The sequence below is a fragment of the Gossypium hirsutum genome, chromosome D03, assembly GCF_007990345.1.
Source record: "Gossypium hirsutum isolate 1008001.06 chromosome D03, Gossypium_hirsutum_v2.1, whole genome shotgun sequence".
NCBI classification, from domain to species: domain Eukaryota; kingdom Viridiplantae; phylum Streptophyta; class Magnoliopsida; order Malvales; family Malvaceae; genus Gossypium; species Gossypium hirsutum.
Window position 1 is genome coordinate 51,352,305 of NC_053439.1, and position 23,420 is coordinate 51,375,724.

The window sequence follows — 23,420 nt, forward strand, 5'->3', positions numbered from 1 at the left end:
ATAATTTACAGGTTTAAGATTTAGGGTTGAAGAGATAAGTGGGTCCAAGTCAATTTAGGGTTTAGGGTTTATACGTTATTATTTAGGGTTTGTGGGTTTAAGGTTTAAAAGTTAAGGGTTTAAGGTCTAAGGAATAGAGTTTACGGTTGATGGTTTTTAAGATAGGGGTTGTGGTTTAGGGTTTAAGTTATTTAGTATTTTTGAAAAATACAACCTGACTTCACCGAATTAAATTTTTAAATTGAAGTTTTAGAAAAATACAAACACTATATACGGATTAAGTTCCTACCTTAAATTTTAAGAAAAATACCATCACTAAAAATCAAATTTCCCATTTAATAGAATTAAAAATAATATTTTCATATTGTTGTATGATATTTTAATTTTTTAAAATTATTAAATGTAATACCCAAATTTTGCCCGGCCCGAGCCCAACTACTAAAACCCACATACATTTTAGAATAAATAAATAAATAAATAAAGTCCAAATGTCCATTACAGCAGGCCTAATAGGGCCCAAATCAGTCCAAAAAAAACAACCCAATATCCCCAGCCCGTTAAGCCCAATACCCTGGCCCAACTGGTCTAAACTAAATGCCAGAAACCGTAGGCATTCAGCCTTAGCACGAGCGCCGCAACAGCAGCCTCCAGCGCCGCTCTCTCCAGCCGCCACAATCGTAGCCTCCATGCGTCGTGCCGAGCCGTGCCACGTCCTCGTACGATACCTACAACAACCCGCAACAAACACCTGCAAAACAAGCAGAGACGGAACGCAACAAAGGCCAAAGCAGAATAGCAGAGGAAAAAAATAGCAAACTTTTAGAAAAAATTCTTGTAAATTTTGATTTTATTCACGGCTATATAAAAGCTGTTTTGGAATTTGTAAAAGGATCCTTTTTACGTATTCAATAGAATATAAAAAAAAATCAAAGCGATAGACGGAGTTCTAGAGGTTTTTTTTTCTTCTATTTTATCTCTGCATTTTTTTTCTTTTTTGCTTTTTCTTTATTATTATTCGAAGGTAAAAAAAAAGTAGTAAACAGAAGAAGAGATACTTACCTCGGGGGTGGGAGCACCGCATCTCGGCTCACTTCGCTGCAATCGGAGTCTGGGCTGGATGAGCAGGGTGCTGGAGCGGCGCGACTCTGGACGAGAGGAGTTTTTTAGTTTTTTTTATCTTTTTCTTTTCTTTTCTTATTAAGGTAATAGGGTTAATGTTGGGTTAAGTGGGGAGATGAGAAACGACGCTGTATTGCCTGATTCAGTGGCTTTTAAACGGCGCCGTTTTGGGCCTGCAACCCTCGTGTGTGACTCGACCCGGGAAAGGATCCGCGCGTTTTGTGACCATTGGGCATATTGCGCAAAAGGTCCTTCTGCTCTTGTAGGATCTTAAAATTGGTTCTCTTTTACTTTTTAATTTTTGCCCCGCATTTTTAATTTGTCGCATTTTAGTCTGTGTCAAGGTGTTGCGTTTTGGGGAGTGGAATAATTTCCAATCTGGCCCCATTGTAATTTGCGAATTGCAGCTTAGCCCCCCGTGTTTTTTTAAATTATATTCGTGGCCCTTTAGTTCTGTTCTAACTGTTGTTTAGTCCCTCTTGCATTTTTTAAACCATTTAATTATTTTTATTATTATTGCTATTATTATTTTTGTCACTATTTATTATTGTTCTTCTTATTATATTTGATTATGTTTCTATTTATCTATATGTATATATGTTACTTTATTATTTATTATGATTTTTAGACCATTTTTATTATATATATGTACATAGGTAATATATTATTCAATTTTAAACGATATATATATATTATACATATAACTTTCATTAAAATTATTTTTTTACCTCACATGATGTTGTCAGTTTTATATTATTTTTTATTTAGTACGTAATACTCTTTTAGGTTAAGTATATACTATTTTGAATGTTATATTTCACATGTTTTTTTAACTCTATGTTTGGATTCCTTTTTTGAAACTCTCATATATGTATTATTTGTTTTAGATTTATTTTCGCGTACGGTTTATCAATGATTATTCTCTTTCTTTCACGCTATTTATTTCTTAAGTTATATTTAAATTTGTATGTTCTATTTATGTTTATGTAAATTTGCTTGGTTTCAATTAGTTTTCTATTGCTTGCCAATGATGGAATTTGTATGATATGTGGTTGAGATAATTGTTGCTATGCTTGTTTGTATTTTATCTATTGATTATTTGATGTTATTTACAAACCATCCTTTATGTTGTACGTCATCATTCACCCGCCTTTTATTTCATTCAAAAGTTGCATATCGTTTAAATATCAAAATTATTTATTCGAAAATCTTCAAAATACTCGAAGTTTGGAATCCTCGAGAGAATTGAGCCCTAACGTATTGGGTTCCATTTTTCCTCGTCGAATCTAAATAATCGAATTTTTTTCAAACATACAAATTTCAAATAAAAACTCATTCTCGGGAATTCGACACGTTGTGTCCTAATGCATTGGATATGACATGTTATTTTCTCGAGACGAGGATTTTAAAGATAAAAGCAATGTTCCATATTTAGGAATTTCATGAAATCGAACCCTAACTTACTGGGCTTTGATTTTCTTATTTGACCCAAATAATCGGATATCCTTCTCAAAATGCATAGGTTTTAAAAGTCAAGAGATAAACTTAATTTTGAGGATTTAAAATGTTGCACTCTAACTTACTAAGTGTGACGATTTATTTCTTTGAATTAAGTGAATCTCATCGCCCAATTCATTTTACTCAAGTTTTCTTTTCAAAGGATCGTATTTTAAAATCTTTTTGAAATTTCAATATTAAGACATTAAACAATCGATTCGGTACCAATTTTGGGCGTTACGAGGGTGCTAACCCTTCCTCGTGCGTAACCGACTCCCGAACCAATTTTGTCAAAATTCGTAGACCTAAAATCGTTTTCAAAGTGATCCGATCACACCTCAATAAAAGATCGGTGGCGACTCCCCATTTTCATTTTAAAAGTCGATCCCCATTTTTCAAACTTAAAAATGGTTTCGACATTAAAGATTTGGAAAATTTTTACAGTAGTGGCGTTTGGGCCAGAAACGCCGCAAAAATGTGTTTAAAATTATGTAAAACGGTGCCGTTTGGCTACAGGAATTTGATTTTTAGTGGCTTTTTTCATAAAAATGCCACAGAAGGTATGCAATAGTGGCGTTTTTTTATAGAAACGTCGCAAATCCATAAATTATTGTGTGTACGAAAACGACGTCATTTTCTTAAATGATTTTAACTCTTTAGTGGCGTTTTTATTTAAAACATCACAAATTGTAAGCTTTAGCGGCGTTTTATTTGAAAACGCCGTAACTGTGTATTACAAAATGTTCAGAACGTCGCTGTTTCGTATGAGGAATAGTTCACTTATTCAGAACGTCGCCGTTCTGCTTGGCATCACATTTTTTTCCCCTTTCCCGCACCCAGCCACTAAACTCAGCTTCCTTCCCCTTCCAAATCCCTAATTCCCTTTCGAAATCTCCTCCACTTCCCTAATTCCAGACATTCACTAAGTCTTTTAGTTTATTCGATTCTTCATTTCGTTGGTTTATTTATTCAATTCTTCACAGCATTTAGAGGAAGACGAACAGTGGGGATTATGTTTTTTGGGTAAGCATGAACCGGTTTCATTTCCCCTTTTTTTTCGTGTTTAGGGTTCAATATCGTTAACATTGATGTTCGTCCATGGTTTTAGGGTTTCCGAACACATAAAACAGTCTCATTTTCGAGTATCGTGGAATCTGATCCGGCCCGATTTACTTTCTCTCCGTCTTCGTAAAGGTACGAAATTTTTTTCTCTTAATTCTAGCTTTACCAATTTATTTTGTTTAGGGTTTTAAGCAGTAACTGTCTTACATTTTGACAATAAATTGTATGCTTTCGAATGCCGAAGTAATTTTTGTATTGATATATATATTTTTAATTTGTTTGTGGTTAAAGTTAATTTCGAAATTAAAAATGATTTTGCAGCATATTCTAAACCTTGTTTTGTATTTCTAATTGTTTTTGTTTAAAGGAGTCAGGACGTTTGTTTTGTCTTTCTATTTAGGGTTTAATCAGTATAAAATTTAAGAAAATTTTATATATAAAATACGCTATTATAATATTTTGATTTAGATAATTTGACAGTCGATTATTCACTTAAGTTCATTAAATATGTTTTAGTGATCAAGTTGAACAAGTTTAGTTTTTTCTTAGTTAATTTTTTCTTTCCTTTGGTTGCAGCAATTTAGTTTTAGCAATCTAGTCTGCAAATTTGGTACCTCTCACTGGTTTGAAGCAATACATAGAAAGGGTAGATAACCAGAAGGTTAGTTTATCCTTTATTTTATTTGTTTTTTCGTTTTATAAATTTACATGTGATTTTGGATTGTTTTTATATTTGGTATATTTGTAGTTGGGACTGTTTTAATTTGGTATTTGGTTAATGCTGCTGCAAGTTCTTTTTTGCTGGAAGTTCTGCTTAATGTTTCTGGTTAATGTTAGAGGTTAATGTTGTTGCAAGTTCTTTTTTTGCTGCACGTTGTGGTTAATGTTGCTGCTTATTGTATTTATTTCTGGTTATTGTTCTGGTCTTCAAGATGTTTTTTGCTCCATCTTTCTACTAAGTGTTTGAATTAATTTCGGTTATGGAATATAATTGCAAATATTATACAGTATTTTTGGTTTGTAAAGATCCAAATTGAAATCAAATATAATTGCAATTGTGAACTGAATTGATTTAAAGTTTTTAGTTCATGTAAATTTGTTTCAGGTTCAGATTTGATTCGGGTTCGTTGTAATTATATATTTCAAATGATTAAATGATGCATAAGTTTACAAAACATAATTTAGGTTTTGTAATTTAATTGGTTTTGGATTTAGGATATAAAGGATTTTAATTGGTTTTTGCAGCTAATTAGATTGTACCTTCTATCGGTTTTTGCTGCTAAGATGGTACATTTTATTGTTTTTTGCTGCTAAATCAACCATGTACGGATACCGAATTTAGACTTTGCTTAAATCTCAAATTGTATTTCATGTGTTCGATTTTATTTACTGAAAATATTTTCCTTTACTTGAATTTGAACCATGTACGCAACCTTTCGTGCAAAAAAACGCAATCAATTTGGGACACAAATATTACTCATATATTATAAGACAAAATCTTTTTAATATAACATATATTAATATGGACATATAACCTATATTCCAATTTTATTAATAATAAATTTTATAACTTATCAAATAAATGTAAATTGGATATATAACCTATATTTCAAATTTATTAGTAAACAATTTTTAAATTTTAAAAATAATTATAAATAAGAAGTATAAAAGTGATATACTTACATAATACATAAATTGCATAACCAAATTTTTTAATATATAACTTACATAACTTATAAATATTTATATACATTTTTAATATATATTTAAAATCTATATTTTTTTCAAAATTTATCAATCATATTGTCGAAACCGTTTTTTTGAAAACAAAAAATTTTAGGTTGTCGACTTTAAAAAAAATGAAAGTTGGGAGTCGCCACCAATCTTTTATTGAGGTGTGATTAGATCACCTAAAAAAGGGCTTTGGTCTACAAATTTTAGAAAACGGGTCCGGGAGTCGGTTACGTATGAGGAAGGATTAACACCCTCATTACGCCCAAAAAATTGGTACCTAGTTAATTAATTATTGTCTTAAGGTCGAAAATTTTAAAAATATAATTTTAAAAAAACTTAAAACGTTACGTATTAAGACCCTTCTCAATTCAAAGAAGCAAAAATGCCACACCCAATGCGTTAGGGCACAACATTCTAATTTCCTCCAAAATGAGTTAGGTCAAAATATTCGTATAATGAAAAACTTTAAAGGAACATTCACTTATCCAAGATTTAAGAAAACACACCCAATACGTTAGGGCACGATTCCTTTAGAATCCCAAACTCGGAATATTTCCTTCACTTTAAAAGAACATCCGCTTATCCAAGATTTAAGAAATCACACCCAATACGTTAGGGCACAATTCCTTTATAATCCCAAACTCGAAAAATTTCCTTTATGATTTTTTTAAAAAAAATCTTCATTTCGAGAAATCAATGCGTCACATCCAATACGTTAGGACACAACGTGTTGAATTCCCAATAATGAGCTTTTATTTTAAAAATCGAGTAAAAAAATGTAATGTTTTGCTACATTAAATATATAATGCAATAATAAATACTACGATAGCATAGAAATAATGCAAATATATGAACAAATAAATAAAATAATGGCCTGCAAAATATCAAATAAATGGACAAGATAATAAAAATATGTAAACATAAATTAATAGACAAATAACTGAAATAAATAAAAATATACATACATCCATGAAAATATATAAGTTTAAAATAATTAAGATAATATCAAAATTAATAAAACATGTGTCTAAAATATACGAAAAATATTAGTTTTCTAAGGTGTAAATACATGCAAAAGAAACATATTTATATATATACATATAATAATAACAATAATTTCATAAAAAATATTAGAAATACTGATTTTAAGAAAAATATGAGAAAGGACTAAATTGGGTTGGAAATAAAAAAATAGGGGTGAATCCGCAAACAAATAAAGTCTGGAGGACCAAATTGAACGCGCGAATTACAGAGAGGGGCTGGAAGGATAATTTTCCCTTCTCCTCTAAAACGGTGTCGTTCAAGAAGGGTTAAATTGAAATTAAAATAAATTACAGGGCGAATTTAAAAAAAATAAAAAAACCTAATTATAAAGACATTTAAAGGCGGAGGGGCTAAAGGTGCAATTTTCCCCTCCGCATAAAAACACGCAGATCCTGGGTCCGGGTCGGGTCGACGCTCGGATCCTCCCCTCAAAACGGCGCCGTTTTCAATTGGCTATTTAAGCCAAAATTAAAGCCCAAATTTCATTTCAAAACCTACTTTAAAAAAAAAACAAATCCTTAAAAAAAAACCTCTCAGCCCTTCAGTCCTCCGACCATCGGTCCGTCATTGGACCTCCGCCGGCCACCGTGCCGGCCGTCTATCTCCGGCGCCAGTACCACCGTCCGTGGTGGCCGGGAAAAGGGAAAATTCCCCTTTTAACCTTCTTAACCTCCTGAGCCTAGATCCGGGCTCAAATCTCGCGAAATATTGACGAATGGGCCCCCAGAAGCAAAGAAACCTCCGGCTTCCAATCGTCAGTCCTCGGTGACGATTTCCTCGACCGTCCGCGGTGGTTAGGGCTCAAATAAATGTGTTTTCCTTCCTTTTATATTTATATTATTACATAAATAAAAAAATATAACGGAAAATAAAAATAGCAATGCAAATATCAACCTTTTAATCGACTATGCTCTCTGTGTTGCGAAAGTAAAGCCTTGATTTTTTATTCGATTTTCCAATCCCTATTACAATGTATTTGATGTCCTTTTATAGTCGAATGAAAACAAATCAAAGAAAGAGTAAATCTGGATATATCTTTGATTCTCAAATCTATGATTTTTTCCATATGTTGTTTGATTTCTTTCCTTATTTTGCAGGTGAAGATCAGGGAGATTCGGCCTTGGCTCGGTTGCGACACTGTTGCTTCCTGGAAACCCTAGGATTTCCTGGATCAGTTTTGGGCCACTATTCGGTTTGGGCCTCAGTTTGTTTTTAATTGGGCCACATAGGTTGATTGTAAATTGGCCCCTTAAAGCCCGGGCAAAATCTGTTATTACACATATCATAACTTACATAACTCAAATTTACCAATAATATATATCATAACTTATATATAAACTTACATAATACATAACTGAAATAACATACAATATATAACTTACACATATAGAAACTTGCATAACTTACATAAATTACATAAATTAAATAACTTACATAACTTAAATAACTTACATAATATATAACCTTCCTAACTTACATTATTTACATAATACATAACTTAGTACATAACTTACATAATTTTTTCTAAATAACTTACATAAATTAAATAACTTGCATAACTTACATAACTTAAATAACTTACATAATACATAGCCTTCCTAACTTACATTATTTACATAATACATAGCCTACATAACTTACATAACTTACATAAATTAAATAACTTACATAACTTACATAACTTACATAATACATAACCTTCCTAACTTACATTATACACAACTTACATAATTAATGTTATACACAACTTACATAATACATTACTTACATAACTTACATTACTTACATAATACATAATACATAACTTACATAACTTACATTTCTTGTTGAGTTTTAGACACAATAGTGGCACTTCAAAGAAATCGCCACTGAAGTAAGTCATTAGCGGCGCTTCAGAGGAAGTGCCGTAAAAAGTTTTAAGCATACGTCGTCGTTTTCTGTTGTGCTTAGGGACATTAGTGGCGCTTTGCTAAAAACCCGCAAATGTCAACCATTAGCGGTAATATTTTTAGGCAAACGACAACGTTTTCTTTTTCAGATTTAGAGATATTAGTGGCGCTTTGCTAAAAACGCCGCAAAATTCAATAATTAGCGGCGCTTTTACGGTAGCGCCGTAAAATTTTTTAAGCAAACGACAACATTTTGTTGTTAAGGTTTAGGTACATTAGCGGTGTAACTTTAAAAACGCCGCAGAAGTCAAGCATTAGCAGCGCATTCTGTTAAGCGCCGCAAAAAGATTTAAGCAAACGGTGTCGTTTATTTGTGGAGGTTTAGAGACATTAGTGGCGCTTTGTAGAAACGCCGCAAAATTCAAGCATTAGCAACGCTTTTTTAAAAGCGACGCAAATTGTTAAGCAAAATATTTTTTTTTGTTGAGCTTTAAACGCATTGGCGGTTTAGGGATTATGGATTTAGGCCTTACAATTTATTGTTTATTGTTTAAGGGTTGAGATTTAAGGTTTATAGTTTATATATGTTTTATGATTTAAGGTTTATATATGTTCTATGATTCAGGGTTTAAGGAATATGGCTGAGTTAGGGGTTTAGGGATTACGGTGTAATAGTTGGGTTTAAGGTTTAAGTGTTTAGGGTTAAAGGGTTAAGGGTTAGGGGTTTAGGGGTTTATAGTTAATGTTTTATGATTAAAGGTTTAGGGGATATGGTTAAGGGTTTATGTATTATGGTTTGTGGTTTATCATTTGAGGTTGGGGCTTAGGGTGTAGGTGTTAGGGGTTAAGGGTCATGGTTTATAATTTATAGGTTTAAGATTTTGGGTTGAAGGGATAAGTGGGTCTAGGTCAATTTAGGGTTTAGGGTTTATACGTTATTGTTTAAGGTTTGTGGGTTTAAGGTTTAAGGGTTTAGGGTTTAAGGTCTAAGGAATAGAGTTTACGGTTGATGGTTTTCAGGATAGGGGTTGTGGTTTAGGGTTTAAGTTATTTAGTATTTTTGAAAAATACAACCTGACTTCACCGAATTAAAATTTTAAATCGAAGTTTTAGAAAAATACAAACACTATATACGGATTAAGTTCCTACCTTAAATTTTAAGAAAAATACCATCACTAAAAATCAAATTTCCCATTTAATAGAATTAAAAATAATATTGTCATATTGTTGTATGATATTTTAATTTTTTAAAATTATTAAATTTAATACCCAAATTTTGCCCGGCCCGAGCCCAACTACTAAAACCCACATACATTTCAGAATAAATAAATAAATAAATAAAGTCCAAATGTCCATTATAGCAGGCCTAATAGGGCCCAAATCAGTCCAAAAAAACAACCCAATATCCCCAACCCGTTAAGCCCAATACCCTGGCCCAACTGGTCTAAACTAAATGCCAGAAACCCTAGGCATTCAGCCCTAGCACGAGCGCCGCAACAGCAGCCTCTAGCGCCGCTCTCTCCAGCCGCCACAACCGTAGCCTCCATGCGCCGCACTGAGCCGTGCCACATCCTCATACGATACCTGCAATAACCCGCAACAAACACCTGCAAAACAAGCAGAGACGGAACGCAACAAAGGCAAAAGCAGAATAGCAGGGAAAAAAAATAGCAAATTTTTTTCAAATTTCGAAATTTAATCTTAATGCAAATGGCAGTCTTTAAATCTATTAGTTATTTTTTATGAGTGATATATGAAAATAGTAAGCTAACATGGCTTTACACATGCAATAATATATTTGTCGCATACCAATACATCCTCCCAAAAACAAACATCGATCCCCCAATCCTTCATCGCCTATCTCCCAGCCACAACTTTTTTTACCCACCATACACTATTTACTATTTAATATTTTTAAAGTTTTTTTATAGTTTTGTAAATTTTTTTTTGTTTGAAATTGACCTCCAATTGAAAAAGTACTAATTTTTAAAACATTTTATATACAATAAATATTAATTATGTTACAAATTAAATTTATTTAATACATTTTTAATATAAAAATAAAATTGACCCATTTAATAACAGAGGGATTAATGCGATCTAATCCTTATAATACAGAGATTTCCTAGGAACTTTAACCGTTTCACATCACACCCAATGGCATTAGCTTCCTTTTAGCATTATTCTTTTATATAATATTTTTTAAATAAACTTTTGTCTCCTCTTTACATTTTTAAGTAATATATCATTATTATTTTAAATATTAATATTTTATTCTTAACTTATGAAATTATTAAATTGTTGCTTGCAAAGTAATCTAAGTGCTTGGAAATAGAGATAGGGAAGCGGGGCACCAAAATTAAAAATAAAAAACACAAAGAACACATAGGAATTATTTATGTAGTTCGATTTTTCTACATCTACGGAGTCTAGTTCAGTGAGAAATATCTACTATTTTCAACAGTTACAACAAATTATCCTAAATTCTCACACACCTCGTGATGATTCTCCTCATTTTCGAACTTTGAAGACAAATACACTCACCACTAAATTCACCCCTGTGAACTCAGCAAGTAAAACATTAACACAAATGGTTTTTCTAACAATTTGCAGTCAAAGAAACATTCCTTATCTTGAACAGAATAAGTGTTAAAAACTCTTCATACAAAAACCTATACAAATCTCTCCCTTAAATAAATTTATGTTCGAAACTTGCTAACATAGAAGATCTATCATAATCTCATTAAAACAGGAATACAATAATATGTTTACAATATAATAACAGAGAATAAATCAATCGTAGACTCTTGATAGCTAATCTCATAGAGTTTCAATTCAATCCAAATGTTCATGATACAAGGGATTCTCTCGGGTGATTTAATTCGATCCATTCTTCCATGTCCAGATAATCAACACAACCCATTTCAACCGTTCAATAAATTGCCAATACTCAAATATGAAATGGTCACTTGACTCCAGTGCTAGGGAATTGGGTACTTCCTTGGCACTCAATAACCAGTTTCATATTTTTCAACAACTTATATTAATTCTTATACAAACTATAAAGATTCTAAAAATTAAATATTCATAATATTTTATTTTTATTTACTCAATCATAGTACTTTCGAAAATTTATAATTTTAAAAAAATAAATATAATATATTGTAATTGATACATATAACTAAACTCATGCATGATTGAAATAATAAAAACTAATATATGTATATTAAAGAATATAACTTAGCCAATTGAGTTTTAGCTCGATTGGCATGGACACCGATGTCAATAAAAGAGGATGTGTGTTCAAATACGCTGAAGTGAGTTAAGAATATATATAACTTAACCTTATGCCACTGGATTAAAATTTAGCTAAAAATTAACCTACTATCAATAATTTAACTTAACTAAGTTTACACATCTTTTCAAATGCAAACATAAAATAATATGGAGTTCAATCTCTTCTCGTTATTTGTTTAAAAATTTGCAGAAATTACCATTAGAAACTTATGAATGATTGTGTTAAATAAATAAAAAAGATGATGGTCCAGTTAGGATCAGCTCACTGAGCCATGTTGGATTAGAGAGGATCAAGCCTGTTATCCTTCCACTGCTAAGAGAGGGAGGTCTTCGCTGCTCTGTGAAACCAGCCTCACGCAGTACCCTCCACTTTAGGAGACCACGAGACTCGGAAGTTTTCACTCAAGCCCCTCGGCTCAGCCCTTAGCTTGGAACGGGCAAGCCAGATTTGGACCAACTCCAGATCCGACTCTGCAAGCCAGCCCCATGTTCCATCACCTTAAAGCCCCCACAGAGGTCACAAGCAAGCGTTACCAAGCTCGGCAATTACAGTACAGGACAAGTGGATATATATAGAACTAATCCTCGTTGATTTTGGCCGATGTGGTATTCTCCTTCTTTCGAGGGTGCTTTTACTGGTGATGGGTTTGGGAACTTCTTGGAAAGTTTAAATGAAGATTTGGATAAAATTAAACGATACGTTTTACATCATTTATAAAACTTAAAATATGTGGAAGATTATTGAAGGAAAAACTTGAAAAAGGTAGCAACCAAACCTTAAAAGGGGCCTACTTGGGTTTTCTTCACAATCACATCTAAAGTGTTTTGGCATTAAACCATTTTAGCTAAAATTAAGGAAAACAGTGTAGCATCCTGCCCTCTCGTTTAAACTTCAAATTCGTGAAGAAATTCATTCCCAGTTAAATATACTCATGTTTTTTTAACATAAAAAAGGACAATTAATCACATATTCTCTTAAATTCTTAAAACTTTTGTCATTCGATCACCGCAAGGACATAAAACTCCTTGCTAGCACAGGAAGCTTTGGGAAGTTAGAATAGGAGAGCACTCATCTTGGGGTGGGCTTATTACTTAGATGCTTTTAACAGTTATCTGCTCTGCACTTGGCTACTCAATATTTATCGTGGGTACGATACTGGTATACCAGTAGTGTGTCCTTCCCGATCCTCTTGTATTAGGGAAAAGTCCTCTCAATGTTCTAACACCCACACTGAATATGGACCTAGATGTCTCACGAAGTTTTGAACTATTTGCTGTATTTAGATTGCCTCTTGAGTATGAAAATATGGTGTCTATAATCACCTCAAGTCATTTAAATGTTATTGAGTCATATTCAATTTTCTTATCCTATCTAGCATTGCCATATTGTCATTTTCTTTTTTCTTTTTTAACTTTTATCTATTCTTTTCTACATTTCATAAAAATGCCTACTTATTATTTTTTTTATGAAATTTCAATTACACTTTCAGTTCTAGTAGAGTCAAATAATAATATTTAACTATCAACTACTATAATATCCATTCCTTTTAATGTTAACCCTCTTACTAATCTAATAATTAATATATCATTCATTTTTATAAGTTTACTAAGTAAATCCTTTTTAAATATTTTCCTTTTTTTTTAATTTTAAAATTAGAACTAAATTGATAAATTTTATAAATTAATATCGAGGGTTCAATTTATTGAACTTTTTAGAATTAGAACTAACAAGAGAGTGATTGAAATATTTAATTTCGAAAAGTTAAGTGACTAAATCGAAAAACTTAATAGTTGAGTGTCTGAAATAAAAGCAAAAGCATGTTTTGTGCTAATTCTTATGTTTTGTCACACTTGCAATAAAAGTCGCTTTTAAATCTTTATGTTTTGTGCTAATTCTTTGCTCAGCATACGAATGTTGTAACGTGATCAAGTTGTTGGCATCGTTGTCAAGAATCGTAACGGTGTAAATGTGTTGTTTCAGAAGAGCAATATTAGTAATAAAAAAATGAAGGGATTAGATAGTACATTACTTTCATGTTTTGTGTTTTTTTTTTTGTTATTTTATTTGTTTACCTTGTTGAAGACTTCATTTAATCATGTTTAATAATAATGATTATAGGTGGTTGAGAGACTAATACAGATTTGACAAGAGGTCAAGCTCAACGAATGAAGATTCGACAAGTCATTGGAGTTATGATGATTTGGAAGGTAAGAGTACTCATATAAGCATCCTTATGATTCCTATGAACATGTAACCGAGATGGGTAGCTACAATCAAGGGTGGTTGGATAATTATCTTACATATGATTTGTATTCTCCATATTACTTTTAGAGAATGACGAGTATACTAAAGATCCATCCTTTGCTACACAGGTTGGATTATTGGAGGATAACATGTCTTAATGCCAAGCTACTATGTCCAATACGTTGGAGCAATTATTGAAAGTAGTCCAACCTGAGCTAAAATGAGCACTCCAGTGGAAGAGATCGAGCATGAGGTTCCCAAACTTGAATAGGAGACCTACCTTACCATAGTTGAATATGACATGTTTAATATGGATGTTCAACAAGAGTTCAGAGTTGAAGATCGTGATGAGATCATGAGAAACGAAGATGATATCTTTACTCCAATTGACATAAGAGTAGGAGTAGAGTTAGATGCAAAGGAAGGGTTAAACCTGGAATTAAATGAAAGTGTGAAGGAGCCAACACACTTTCCGACTACCGTTATGGAGAAATCAATCGACGTACGTCACGATCATATATATTTTTAGTTCACCCAATACTAACTTTTAATAAACAAAATGACCCCAAGAGTATGGAATTGCATGAAGAATTTCAACGCTGTGGATTGAAGCTACCTGCAAAATTATACCAATTCCTATCTTCTAGCATCAACATGCTTCTGGATCTGCAATGAATGGAAATAAACTTACAATACTTGCTAAAAACCGTAAATTATGGTCGTAGAAGTATTTAAACAAAGAAGAATTTTTTGCATGTTATATGGGCACACAAGAAGAGACCACTGAGTAAAAAAGGCACATCAACCAACTATAACAATTATTAAGTCTTATATATGCTGTCATCCAATGATATAATATTATTAACTACTGTGGTTAAAGATAAGATAATAGATTTTAACCAAACTAGAAGAAAGGACAATTTGGACAGTAATAACCAATGCCAAATTGAAGGATTTGACTAAGAAAACACATTGTCGAACCTCTTTGCCAAATTAAAGTATTAAAACCAGTATTTTTAGCACAAAATCAAATCAGTATTAAGAGATAGGGAAGTGGGCATTTCTCTGGCACCAAAATTAAAAATCCAAAATACAAAGAACATATAGGAATTATTTACATAGTTCGATTTTTCTACATCTGTGGAGTCTAGTTCAGTGAGAAATATCCACTATTTTCAACAGTTACAACAAATTATCCTAAATTCTCACACACCTCGTGATGATTCTCCTCATTTTCGAACTTTGAAGACAAATACACTCACCACTAAATTCACCCCTGTGAACTCAGCAAGGAAAACATTAACACAAATGGTTTTTCTAACAATTTGCAGTCAAAGAAACATTCCTTATCTTGAACAGAATAAGTGTTAAAAACTCTTCATACAAAAACCTATACAAATCTCTCCCTTAAATAAATTTATGTTCGAAACTTGCTAACATAGAAGATCTATCATAATCTCATTAAAACAGGAATACAATAATATGTTTACAATATAATAACAGAGAATAAATCAATCGTAGACTCTTGATAGCTAATCTCATAGAGTTTCAATTCAATCCAAATGTTCATGATACAAGGGATTCTCTCGGGTGATTTAATTCGATCCATTCTTCCATGTCCAGATAATCAACACAACCCATTTCAACCGTTCAATAAATTGCCAATACTCAAATATGAAATGGTCACTTGACTCCAGTGCTAGGGAATTGGGTACTTCCTTGGCACTCAATGACCAGTTTCATATTTTTCAACAACTTATATTAATTCTTATACAAACTATAAAGATTCTAAAAATTAAATATTCATAATATTTTATTTTTATTTACTCAATCATAGTACTTTCGAAAATTTATAATTTAAAAAAATAAATATAATATATTGTAATTGATACATATAACTAAACTCATGCATGATCGAAATAATAAAAACTAATATATGTATATTAAAGAATATAACTTAGCCAATTGAGTTTTAGCTCGATTGGCATGGACACCGATGTCAATAAAAACTAAGCATGTACACTAAATATGTTAGTCAAATACACATATAGCATAAGCATTATAAGTATGGATGAGCACAACATTTATTCATGTATCACACTTACCAACATGTGTTAATTCATAAATCATTCATGACATTATTTCATGCCAAATCATATATCGAATATTCCATACACACATACTATGAAACTTTATTTTCACACATGAGCTTAAACCATGACCAATAATGCACAAATATAAGCATCATTTATATTTCATCGTTTATCAATTATAATCAAGCATATGACCAATTATACACAAATCATTCATATATTTCCCAATTTTCCTCCTCCTCCTCCTCTCCATTCCACGTCCTTAATGTGTATAACACACTTAAACAACATTAACTATAATTTCACTATTCACTCACATGTATATTCAAAGATGTTTATCTGAGTCAGAGTCACTAAATTGTTTTTATCCAGAGATAAAGAGCTCCAAATTAAGATCCATTAATTTTTCCTAAAACTAGACTCACATATCTTCTTACCATAAAATTTTCAGAATTTTTGGTTCAGCCAAATAGTACAGTTTATTCTTTAAAGTTTCCCCTGTTTTGCTGTCTGACAGTTCCGACCACTCTTCACTAAAAATGAATTATCTGATTGTATAGAATTTAGATGATGTTTCCGTTTGTTTCGTTTGAAAATAGATTCATTAAGGATTCTAAGAATATAAATTATAACTCATAATTATTTTTATTAAATTTTTTATGATTTTCCAAAGTCAGAACAGGGGAACCCGAAATCATTCTGACATTGTCTCACAAAATTTATTATATCTCATAATTTACAATTCCATTACTTACATCGTTTCTTCTATGAGAAATTAGACTTAATAAGCTTTAATTTAATATTTTATTCACCCTCTAATTCAATTCTAACAATTTTTTGTGATTTTTCAAAGTTAAACCACTGCTGCTGTCCAAAACTGTTTTAGTTCAAAATGTTGATTTCCATTTTGCCCCAAATTTCACAGTTCATACAATTCAGTCCTTGCTAAATTAACCCCAAAATGTTGATTTCCATTTTCTCAATTAATACTTTACCTAGACATTATAAGTTATTTCACAACTATTGAAATTCAGAATTTTCACATATAACCCTAACTTCAAACTCTTTTACTATTAGGTCCCAAACATTCACTTTCTATTCAATTCTTTCAATAAAATCAGCATATGAACAATTTAAAGCTCTAATTCCATCCTAAATCATCATACTTCCAGCATGTATTCATAGAAACTTTCAACTTCTTTCATAGAATCAAAAACTAATGAATACAACAAGTGGGCCTAGTTGTAAAAGTTACAAAAACACAGAAATTTCAAGAAATAATCAAGAATTGAACTTACTTGCAGTAAAAATATGAAGAACCAGCTTAAGGAAACCCTTCTATGGTGTTTTAGCTGATGAGAATGCAGAAAAATAAAGAGAAATCTAGATAATTCCACTTCAATCCTAGCCTTATTAAGTAAATTTTGTAATATTCCAATTTTTCCCTTAATTCTCCTTATTTTCTTGCTGATTTTGTACATTTGCCGTCCAGCCCAAATAGACCTTGGGTCTATTTTCCTTTTAAGCCCTCTTCCTTTTATCATTTAAGCTATTTAATCATTTCCTATAATCTTACATTTATTACAATTTAGTCCTTTTTGTTCAATTAATTATCGGAACGTTAAAATTTTTTAACGAAACTTTAATACTAACTTTCTAACACTTCATAAATATTTATAAAAATATTTATGGCTCTGTTTAAAATCTACGAGGTCTCAATACTTCGTTTTTGATTCTAATTATTTTAATATTTATTTCTAGTGCACTATTCAATATTTCAAAAAATTTTCTAACTTCACATTTAACTTATACTCACTAAATTAATAATATTTTCTACTCATTTGTCGAATTTAGTGATCTCAAATCATCGTTCCGACACCTCTGAAAATTCAGGCCATTATATTTTTTCTCATCGGATTTGTGTTCCAAAAATCACTATTCCGACTAGACTCAAAATCGGGCTGTTAAAGTGAGTTAAGAATATATAACTTAACCTTATGCCACTGGATTAAAATTTAGTTAAAAATTAACCTACTATCAATAATTTAACTAAGTTTACACATCTTTTCAAAGGCAAACATAAAATAATATGGAGTTCAATCTCTTCTAGTTATTTGTTTAAAAATTTGCAGAAATTACCATTAGAAACTCTCATTTGATAGATGTTATGAATGATTGTGTTAAATAAAAATAAAAAAGATGATGGTCCAGTTAGGATCAGCTCACAGAACCATGTTAGATTAGAGAGGATCAAGCCTGTTATCCTTCCACTGCTAAGAGAGGGAGGTCTTCGCTGCTCTGTGACACTCCACTTTAGGAACCACGAGACTCAATGTTTTCACTCAAGCCCCTCGGTTCAGCTCTTAGCTTGGAACGGGCAAGCCAGATCTGGACCAACTCCAGATCTGATTCTGCAAGCCAGCCCCCTGTTCCATCAAGCCCCCACAGAGGTCACAAGCAAGCGTTACCAAGCTCGGCGTTCAGGGTAAAGGACAAGTGGATATATATAGAACTAATCCTCGTTGATTTTGGCCGATGTGGTATTCTCCTTCTTTCGAGGGTGCTTTTACTGGTGATGGGTTTGGGAACTTCTTGGAAAGCTTAAATGAAGATTTGGATAAAATTAAACGATACGTTTTAATCATTTATAAAACTTAAAATATGTGGAAGATTATTGAAGGAAAAACTTGAAAAAAGTAGCAACCAAACCTTAAAAGGGGCCTACTTGGGTTTTCTTCACAATCACATCTAAAGTGTTTTGGCATTAAACCATTTTAGCTAAAATTAAGGAAAACAGTGTAGCATCCTGCCCTCTCGTTTAAACTTCAAATTCGTGAAGAAATTCATTCCCAGTTAAATATTCTCATGTTTTTTTAACATAAAAAAGGATAATCAATCACATATTCTCTAGAATTCTTAAAACTTCTGTCATTCGATCCCCGCAAGGACATAAAACTCCTTGCCGTCTTGACTGTGCTACCAGAAGCTTTGGGAAGTTAGAATAGGATAGCACTGATCATCTTGGGGTGGGCTTACTACTTAGATGCTTTCAGCAGTTATCTGCTCCGCACTTGTCTACTCAATGTTTATCGAGGGCACGATATTGGTACACCAGTAGTATGTCCTTCTCGGTCCTCTTGTATTAGGGAAGTAACCAAGCTGTTAAATCAGCTTAATGATAACCTAAAACCTACTAAAACTGCTAAGTACATGGCTGAACCTCAGCTAAGCAAAAAGTTACAATCAAATCAAACATATGTCACATGTTACAAAAGTTGAATGACCGAAATACACCATAGACATTAGCATGTTGCATGTATGCTGTTGCATTGTGGCTTGGACGCTCGCATACTACTAAAATGTTGCCAACTTTCAACATATCCGTTAGCATGTCCATTGCACTTTTATTGTCAGATACAATTATCATCTTGGTGTATCCTTTTTGCCAAGCTATTTCAAGACCATGAAGGTCGCCCATAACTCATTCGTTAGAGCAGAACCTCTCCCAATGAATCGACAAAATCTTGCTAACCAATTATCATGCGAGTCACGTAAAATGCCACCTGCAGCTGTACAGTTTCCACTCTCTGCAGTAGCTCCATCAGAATTAATTTTTACCCAGCCGTGGCAAGGTGCCTTCTATTTGATGGCAATAGTTCTGGATGAATCTTCTTTCAACTCTGCTGCTGCTGCATTGCTTGTGTGAATGACGAGTGTTTCAACTCGTATCATTTCAGTGCTACAATATTTTCCTTGAAATATTACTGCATTCCTGTACTTTCAAATATACCAGCAAGTAACTGCAAAAAAACACTCTCCCTTTAATCGCTCCAAGACTAAAATCTGTCTGGTTCTTTAAATTTGGACACTAATAATTAAATGTCGAGTTAAAGGTTTGAGATGAGTGGATTTAGAAAGGCTTAGCATTGGATAGAGTTGGTAGATGTGGGATTTATCCAAGTTTTTGTTTCATGAATTTAAGTGGGATTTTCTCTCTATCTTTTATACTCATAAAACATGCTAAGATTAGAATTGTTATTATATCAATTTTATAAGCTATCAAATTATGACAAACCAAAATAGTTAGCAGAGCATTTTGTAATTTTTTATAGTAGAGTAATTATCGGTAATTTACCCTTTTTTTTATTTATTGTACCTCTTTAAAGTTGACAGCTATGGCTACAAAGCATTGCTTTGATGATAATCAACAAAGAATTCAATGATCCCAGACGGACCCCATAGCTTCTCATAGAATGTTTCTTCCATATCATGGGGAACCAAATTGGTTCTACAAAGAGGACATGTTTGTTGATCATATCCCATCCAACAGTCCAAACATCTTCCATGGAATATATTTCGACAATTCATAAGCTGTCTACTCTCATCCTCCCCTTCAAACTCGCACAAACAGCCGGGGCAGTTGTCTGGCGGGTCGATGAGGCCGGAGAACTTGATGACCGGTAGGTGTTCATCGATGAGGAGAGCAAAGGCAAAGGTGGAAGTGTCGGTATCCAAAGTGTCACGCCATGGAATGTAGGGTTGGCTGAAACCAGGGAGACGCAGAGAGTGTAAAAGATTGGAAATGAATTTGGCAAGGTAATGGAGAAGGTCAAGTAGCTTTGCGAAGCTCATTTTCGTTTGGAGAAAAAAAAGAGTGAGATGAGATTTCTCTTTTGTGATGAATTTTCTTGCTTTTGTGTTCAACACATTATATAGTTATTTTTAGAGTGGGTTTGGGTGATGATTTTAGAGAAAAAAGTTTTTAAAATATAAAAACTAAATTTATTTGTTTGAGTAAATTTAAAAGGGAATTTTAAAAAGATTAGATTTTTTTTAAAGTTTATAAATTTTGGAGAGATTAAAATATAATTTTATCATTTATTAAATTATAATTAAGGGACTAAGAATTTTAACAAGTATGAAGTTGTTACACTTTAGTGGGCCCAACATGACCTTCAGGGTGTATTCGTACTTGAAAAGTGTTTACATTTAAAAAGTGAGTGGCTAACCCTTAGTGAATGGCCTGATCCCAGGGTGCTAAAAGCGGGTGGTTAAGGGCATGAGCTATTCATGCCCCCTTAATCAAAGTGGGTGGTCAAGCAAGGCATAGCTTTGGGCGGAGTCAACAAGATGGTTAATGCTACTTCTAGTGCCGGCACGTATTTAAGTGGCGGAGGAATATAACAATAGCCACCCAAATCAAACGAGAGGTTAGATTGCTACTTTTTTCAAGTTTTTCCTTCAATAATCTTCCACATATTTTAAGTTTTATAAATGATGTAAAACATATCGTTTAATTTTATCCAAATCTTCATTTAAGCTTTCCAAGAAGTTCCCAAACCCATCACCAGTAAAAGCACCCTCGAAAGAAGGAGAATACCACATCGACCAAAATCAACGAGGATTAGTTCTATATACATCCACTTGTCCTGCACTCTGATCGCCGAGCTTGGTAACGCTTGCTTGTAACCTGTGTGGGGGCTTCAAGATGATGGAACATGGGGCTGGCTTGCAGAATCGGATCTGGAGTTGGTCCAAATCTGGCTTGCCTGTTCCAAGCTAAGAGCTGAACCGAGGGGCTTGAGTGAAAACTTTGAGTCTCGTGGTTCCTAAAGTGGAGGGTACTGCGTGAGGCTGGTTTCACAGAGCAGCGAAGACCTCCCTCTCTTAGCAGTGGAAGGATAACAGGCTTGATCCTCTCTAATTCAACATTGGCTCAGTGAGCTGATCCTAACTGGACCATTACCTTTTTTATTTATTTTCTTCCCCTCCTGGTTCTGCATTATAGTTAGCATGTTTTATTTTTACGGTAAAAATAATTTATGACAATGTTCTTATTTATCATTACTTTAACCACAATACTCAAGAACAAATTTGGATTTATAATAAGATTAAAAAGACAAAATATGTCTAGAAATTAAATCTTAAATTTTATGATAGTAGAAGGACTAAAGTTAGAATCAGAGGTAATCATTTGATTCCTGCAAAGAAACAAAAGGTATTCACTTCTTAAGCCAGCATTGTCTCAACTCCCTTGCATTTACAAAGACATTTACTTCAAATCCAACTCGGTTAATAACACAATCATTCATAACATCTATCAAATGTGAGTTTCTAATGGTAATTTCTGCAAATTTTTAAACAAATAACGAAAAGAGATTGAACTCCATATTATTATATGTTTGTCTTTGAAAAGATGTGCAAACTTAGTTAAGTTAAATAATTGATAGTAGGTTAATTTTTAGCTAAATTTTAATCCAGTGGCATTAGGTTAAGTTATATATATTCTTAACCCACTTCAGCGCATTTGAACCCAGTCCTTTTTTATTGACATCGGTGTCCATGTCAATCGAGCTAAAACTCAATTGCTTAAGTTATATTCAATCCTGAGTGGGGGCTTTAAGGTGATGGAACGCGGGCTTGGCTTTCCTGGGTCGGAATCTCTGGTGGTTTGACTCTGGCTTGCCCGTTCCAAGTTGAGAGTTGAGCCAAGGGGGTTGAGTGTAAACTCTGAGCCTCGTGGTTCCTAAAGTAGAGGGTACTTGGTGAGGCTGGTTTCACAGAGCAGCGAAAACCTCTCTTTCTTGACAGTGGAAGGATAACAAGCTGGATCTACTCCGATCCAAACATGGCTCAGCGAGCTAACCCTAACTGGACCATCATCTTTTTTAGTTTTTGCATTCACTTCCCTTCAAGCTGGTTCTGCAATATTTAGTATTTTTTTCCCCTTAAAAATAAAAAAGATAGAGAAATCCGACTTAAGTTCATGAAGCAGAAGCTTGGCTATCACATCAACCAACTAGTATAAATAAAATGATAAGCCAGCCTTTATAAATCCACTCACCCACCCCGTTAAGGTGATGGCAAAGAGGTTCGACTATGTGTTGACTTAGTCAAATCTTTTAATTTGGCATTGGTTATTACTGTCCAAATTGTCTTTTCTTCTAGTTTGGTTAAAATCCCATTAACGACAGTAGTTAATAATATTATATCATTGGATGGCTGCATGTATAAGACTTAACAATTGTTATAGTTGGTTTCTCTTCTTGTGTGCCCATATAACATGCAAAAAATTCTTCTTCGTTTAAATACTTCCACTTCTGTGAGTAGTAGCATAGTAATATAGTATTGTGTATGCTTTTATTCTATGATTTTAGTTTCTATTTAAAATTATACCCACGACCGTAGTTACTGTTCTTAGTTGGCATTGTAATTATTTCCATTCATTGCAGATCTAGAAGCGTGTTGATGCTTGAAGATAAGAATTGGTATAAATTTGCAGGTAACTTCAATCCACAACGTTGAAATTCTTCATGCAATTCCATACTCTTGGCATCATTTTGTTTACTAACTCCACAATGATATTTGGAAAGCGTGTTGGCTCTTTCACATTTTCATTTAAATACAGATTTAGTTCTTCCTTTACATCGAACTCTATTT

At 32.8% G+C, this 23,420-nt stretch overlaps 1 protein-coding gene and 1 long non-coding RNA gene across 2 annotated transcripts; both read right to left on the minus strand.

Moving 5' to 3' along the window:
• Positions 1–474: 474 nt before the first annotated feature.
• On the minus strand, positions 475–1,184 carry LOC121215592 (uncharacterized). The gene is made up of 2 exons (XR_005911522.1): positions 1,060–1,184; positions 475–748 (listed from the first exon to the last, which is right to left on the minus strand). It is a non-coding gene; the product is annotated as an uncharacterized lncRNA (long non-coding RNA).
• Positions 1,185–20,159: 18,975 nt separating this feature from the next.
• On the minus strand, positions 20,160–20,701 carry LOC107929253 (brassinosteroid-responsive RING protein 1). The gene has a single exon (XM_016860624.2). It carries the CDS (start codon positions 20,610–20,612, stop codon positions 20,160–20,162), a length of 453 nt encoding a protein of 150 aa, XP_016716113.1. The 5' UTR covers positions 20,613–20,701.
• Between the last annotated feature and the right edge of the window lie 2,719 nt (positions 20,702–23,420).

Bases quoted from the DNA above. Each gene is read 5' to 3' on its own strand.
- LOC107929253 (XM_016860624.2), bottom strand. From the start codon at position 20,612: ATGAGCTTCGCAAAGCTACTTGACCTTCTCCATTACCTTGCCAAATTC.